Genomic DNA, 6,000 nt, shown 5'->3' on the forward strand with positions numbered 1-6,000 from the left:
GTTCCATTTTATGTGCATCTCTCTGTAGTTTGGGGTTTTTGGATGTCACTCTCAGACACTTCAAACAGAGAATTTTGTTTTAAGTGGTACCTCTACTGCCGCTTTTGCCCTTTCAAACTCCTCTTCTAAGGAATGGTTCCTGGAGAGCAGAGCGCTCCCCCAGCGATGCTCTTTGGTCAGCCGAGCCTGAAATAAACCAAACAGGTGATATATTATTGGCATCACATGACACAGAAATAGAAGTAGTTTTCATTTTCTCACATTGCTTCCCTAGAGTCCCAAAGGATTGACTGTGTATGTGCACACCCATGGGAGTGTGTGTTTGTGTACATGTGTGTGCATATGTGTGGGGAGGACATAGATCAACCTGTGGTGCTGGTCCTTAGGCATCCATTTTATTGTTTGGGACAGGATCTCTTACTGGGATCTGGAGCTCTCTTATTAGCCCACTCTTTCTGGCCAGTGATCTCCAAGGATGCTCCTGTCTTTTTTTTTTTTTTTTTTATTTTGAGACAGGGTTTCTCTGTGTAGCCCTGGCTCTCCTGGAACTCACTCTGTAGACCAGGCTGACCTCGAACTCAGAAATCTGCCTGTCTCTACCTCTCAAGTGCTGGGATTAAAGGTGTGCGCCACCACTGCCCTTCTCCTGTCTTCTTGTCCCTGGTGCTGGGGTTACAAGTGCACACAGCCATGCCTGACTTTCAACACAAGTGCTGGAGACTGATGTCAGCAAGCACTGAGCCATCTCCCTAGTGCCTTGAGAAGGATTTTCAAAGGACTTTCAAGGCATGATGTCATCTAGTCTAGGCTGGTGTCAAATGTGTATATGTCTCCATATGAGCTCTTGTGCAGCAGTCTACAAGCCATTTTGGAGCTCCAGTTTCAAATGTTGTCCTCTAGTTAGTCCTCTAGTGGACACCATTGGAGAGGACAGCTTCCTAACTACTTTCTAGGAAGCATTGAGAAGAAATCCATTACTTCTTATGAAAGGCAAGCTGGAATTTCTACCATGTCTGTCTGCTTGGCCCTGTATTAAGTTTTCTAGTACAGCCACAACATGTATTTTCACAAACTGAATGTTTTAACACAGAAGGAATCTAGACTTTCAATGTCCTGGAGGCTAGAAGTTCATAGTCATAGCAGTGACATGCTTGGTCTTTCCACAGCCTCTGGTGTGGGATCAAGGTCTGCTTCATGCCCCTTCCAGTAAGTAGGGGCTCCAGGTGAGCTGTGGTCAACGCACACCAGGTTGCCTCTTCTCTCTTAGTCTGTCCCCTTTCTGTTTGGCTTTTACAAGGTGCCTGTCATTGCAATCTGGGCTTTTCAAGACATCCCAGGTAAGTTCCCTTCTCTGTAGATCACCTGTCTAGCCCTGTCTTTCTTGTGCATGTGGCAGTCAAGGGTTCTAGGGCTATGATAATTTATCTTTTTTGGCGACTTTATTCACTCTTACTTTCATATGACACTCTTGGGGCACAACATATTTTATTAGTAAGAATATACAAATACAGATGCCAGAAAGATAGCTCAGAAGTTAAGAGAGCACACTGTTCTTACAGAAAACTTGAGCTCGATTCCCAGCATCCCCCATCAGGCAGCTCAGAATAGCCTGGAAGACTTACTCCAGGGGGAATCCGTACCTCTGGCATCTGTAGCCACCTGTACTCATGTGTGCACATACAGGCATGCAGACAAGCACACTACACATAATTAGAAATGAATGAACAAATGTGATTTCAAAATATAAAAACACAGGTGATAGACACTAGGTGGCTGGGACTCTGTTGCTCATGAAAAGAAGCTAACTCTGAAGGACACAGGCTGCTAAGTAGTCTTATGTGTAACTTGGCGAATTGTCTGGCGTTTATTTCTTAAGCTGTGGTTGGGGCTCTGATCTGCTCAGGACTGACTGTCTTGCTTCTGAAGCAAAGTCTCTCATCTTTCTGCTGGTCCCTCCATGGACGACTTATCAAAACAAATATTAAAATGCAGATGCATGAAAGAAATGAGCAATAGGGCTTCCTTCCCAAACTTATTTATTTATATACTGGCAAGTAAGTTGAAGGCTCAATTGGAAGAATAACAATTGTTAAAATATCTACATCACACAAGTCTAGATTCAAGGCAACTACTTAAAATCCAATAGTAATCTACATGTAAATATTTTTAAAACACTAAAGTGTACTGTATGAGAAAAGACCATGTCCTAGTTTCCTTTTGGTTGCTGTGATAAAACATTGGCCAAAAGCAATTTGGGGTGGGAAGGGTTAATTACATTTTACAGTTTAGAGTTCACCATCAAGGGAAGCCAGGACAAGAACTCAAAGCAAGAACCTGGAGGTGGGAACTGGAATTGAGGCCATGGGGAACACTCCTTTCTGGAGCATATAGTTTGCTTTCTCATATAACCCAGAACCACCTGCCAAGGATGGCACCATCCACAGTGGGTGGGATCCTCCACATCAACCATCAATCTAGACAATGCTCCATGTGCTTGCCTACAAGCCAATCAGATGAAGGCAATTCCTCAGTTGAGGATCCCTCTTCTCAGATGACCAGCTTTGGATACATAAGGAATGCCAAGGAGTGACTAGTTCTATTGAAATAAGCTAAAGACCATGGGGAGATATTTCTTGGAAGAACAAACAAAAGATTACCAACAGGCTTATGAAAAGTAGTCTCCTCAACCAAGCAGAAAAAAATGAAAATGAAAACCACATCGCCTCACATGGGTTAGGCTGTTGCCAGGAAGACTAAAAGAATGTTAAAGAAGATGGAGAGAAAAGTAGACCCTTACACAGTATCAGTGGGAATGTAGATTTATGTTATTGTGAAAACAGTACAGAGCACCCTCAGAAAATCAAAACTAACCCTATCAGATAATGCCAAGGAAAGGAGACCATTATGCCAACATGCCTTTGCACTCACTATATGTCAGTGTGGCATCAGGTACACAGGAGAAGGAGTGAGAGAGGCTATCAGCTGGTGACTTAACATGCATGCACTGTGGAACACAGAAGTTTTCAAGAAGAAGGAAGTGCCGTTTGTGACTTGCAGGAAATGGAGGACATTATAGGAAGTCTAATAAACTAGCACAGAATGTCAGGAATCAGATTCAAACTAAGGTGTGCTGTCTACACCAGCTGACCTCTCAGAAGGATGGAGGATGGTGGCAGCCACGACTGGGGCTGGGGGAAGTGGTTGGTACCCTGTTGGTTAAAGGTTACAAAACTTTATTATCCAGGAATCTAAGGTAGAACTTGATGCCCATTGTTAAAAACGTATTGTGTCCTTGAGATGTACTGCAGTAATTTTAGGTTTCTTTCTGGAAAAACCCCAAGGATGTGAATGCATATGAATACAGGAATCAGACTGAGCCAACTTGCTGTGCATACATATTTCAAAACGTTATATTATAAGTGATAAACATAAACTTTTGTTTGTCAAATAAGACATAATAATAAAGAGATACATTTGGTATTTGGTACAAGGGTACATTATGTGTCATGAATGGCCCAGAATTGGCTTTAGCAACAAAGGAAGCACTAAGACTGTTGTCTGAGACAGTGTTTTATCAGCAGGCGCTTTGCACTGGTGAAACAGAACCTGTTTTGCTGGGAAGTTTGACCTAACAGGATTCTATTATCGTCCCTGGCCTCCCTCTTCATTAATGTTTCAGAATCCAGCTGTGATATGAATCACAAGCTCCAAAGGGCACTGCATATCAGGATTCCAGGCTTCCAGGTCAGCTCCTCTTTCCCACTTAACACAGCAAGCACAGATAGAGTCTTACTGTGCAAATGACATTTTATTCTGATGGTACAATTACTATTTAGGGATACTCTATTTGTCACACCATTTGAAAGGCTTTAAGTTATTACTAAGATAAGTGTTATCTAACTTACCATTTTTAATGTTTTTGGCTCAAGGAAGCAGAAGTTAAATGTTATGGAATATAAATAGCAGTTGATATGTAGTTGAAAATTTTGATACTTTTCCATTCTTTAGTGCCGTGCTGAAACACACTGGTTAAGAACTGAGCATAGGTGCCTGAGAGAAGGCTCAGTGGCTAGGAGTACTTGTTTTTTAAAAGAAGACCTGAGTTCAATTTCCAGTACAAACCTGATAGTTCATAATGACCTGTAACTCCAGATCCAGGGCATCTGCTGCCCTCTTCTGACATTCCCTGGCACTAGGCAAACAGGTGACACCAAACATATACACAGGCAAAACACTTGTACACATAAAATTTAAAAAAAAGGAACAGACAGAACTGAGCACATATAGTTGATAAATCAGTCATCCTTGAAACCCAGACATCAAACATATCTAATTTTATCATAGGAAAAGCCTGTGACTTGGAAAAATATAGCAGTGCTTGTAGGTTGTTTATATTGTTTGGCACTTTGATACAAGGCCTGGTAAACAGAACAATTACACCTGTCAGTTTGAGTGGCAGCCATCTTAAAATTCTAGCTCATATAACAGTCATCCTCAAACATGAGTGAGCACTGAAATACCCACAGAGTCTTTAAAATAATTAAAATTCATGTGACAGCCCCTCCCCCAGGGTCTCTGATTCAATAAGTCTGATAAGGAGCTTCATATCTGCATCTCCACAAATCCTCAGGTACTGCTGAGATGCTGGCTCGGTACCTCAAAGGGAGATCCCAGATCTGCACATGTATCATGCATAAGGGGATAAGCCTGAAGTTCCTAAGCATGTACTTACATATGCATGGCATTTACTGTCAACTTGTCACGACTTGGAATCAGCGGTTGTCTTAGCTACTCTTCTCTTTCTGTGTTATAAAATACCATGACCAAAAATAACTTGAGGAGGAAAGCAACTATTTCATACTAAACTTCCTGGATTACACTCCTGTTATTGATGGAAGTCAGGTCAAGAACTCAAAGCAGGGATGTGGAAGCAGGAGCCGAAGCAGAAGCCAAGGAGGAATGCTGCTTACTGGCTTGCTCTCCCGTGCTCACTCAGCTTGCTTTCTTAGACAAGTTAAAACCTCCTGCCCAAGGGTGCCACAGTTCACAGTGGGATGCTCGCTCTCATGTCAGTCAACAGTGAAGAAATTGCCCTACAGATTTGCCTATAGGCAATATGATCAAGGATTTCCTCAACTGAAGTTTCACAGATAATTCTAGCTAATGTCAAGTTGAAAAAAAAATCCAACCAAGACACGTTGGAAGGAAAGTCTTACTAAGGGATTATCTATATCATGTTGGCCTGTGGGCTTGTCTCTGGGGGATTTATTTTGATTATGTTAAATGACATAGAAAGACCAAGCCAATTACAACAACATTATTCATTGCCTAAGTAGGAGTCCCAGAAGAACACGAGAGGAGAAAGCTAGCTGCCTGTAAGCCTGCAGAAAAGGCAGGATGCATTCATTCCATCCCTTCTGATCTGGGTCTGTGGATACACGGTGACTAGATGTACCACTTCCCTTAAGGGTGGACCAAAACTAGGAATTGTAAGTCAAATGAATCTTTTCCCATGAAGTTGCTTGTTGTGGGGTATTTTATCACAGCAGCAGAAATAAAATTAGAACACTGTTAAAATAAAGATGAAAAGTAAGTGTGCTCACTTTAGAAAAAGAACAATACAATGGCTGCTTGACCTTGGGTGCTTTGTGACCTGATTGTTAAGGCAGTCTCTGAAGTCAGGCTGCTTAAGGCCAATTCCTAGTTTATTGCCACCCAGACATCTTGAGCAAAGCATTGAATTTCCAGAGTCTCCTTTTCAGAGTCTATATTAACTTATATAGTCCCTGTAAGAATTATTGAGTAGTATTATTCACATAAATACTAATACATACTACATAGCAAGTGTTCTGCCAATCCTGACTTGTTACCACTTGGTTAACACTTTCATTAAATGTTTTGTGTTTACTGTACATTCCTGTGGTAGCTGATGCAGACAACTTGGACTCCGAGACTGTTTAAATACAAGTCTCACTGCAATGATCAAGGACCTTTTTTTTT

At 41.7% G+C, this 6,000-nt stretch overlaps 1 protein-coding gene across 11 annotated transcripts in view; it reads right to left on the bottom strand.

The window, feature by feature from the left end:
• Positions 1 to 6,000, bottom strand: part of Pex5l (peroxisomal biogenesis factor 5 like) — a 201,244-nt gene that overhangs the window by 41,366 nt on the left and 153,878 nt on the right. For all 11 annotated transcript variants that reach the window (XM_031376588.1, XM_031376595.1, XM_031376594.1 and 8 more), the window contains one exon: positions 91 to 186. In XM_031376588.1, coding sequence (XP_031232448.1) covers positions 91 to 186 — 96 coding nt within the window. The remainder of the gene's footprint in view (positions 1 to 90; positions 187 to 6,000) is intronic.

This window comes from Mastomys coucha, unplaced genomic scaffold, assembly GCF_008632895.1.
Source record: "Mastomys coucha isolate ucsf_1 unplaced genomic scaffold, UCSF_Mcou_1 pScaffold17, whole genome shotgun sequence".
In the NCBI taxonomy this organism is placed as follows: Eukaryota; Metazoa; Chordata; class Mammalia; order Rodentia; family Muridae; genus Mastomys; species Mastomys coucha.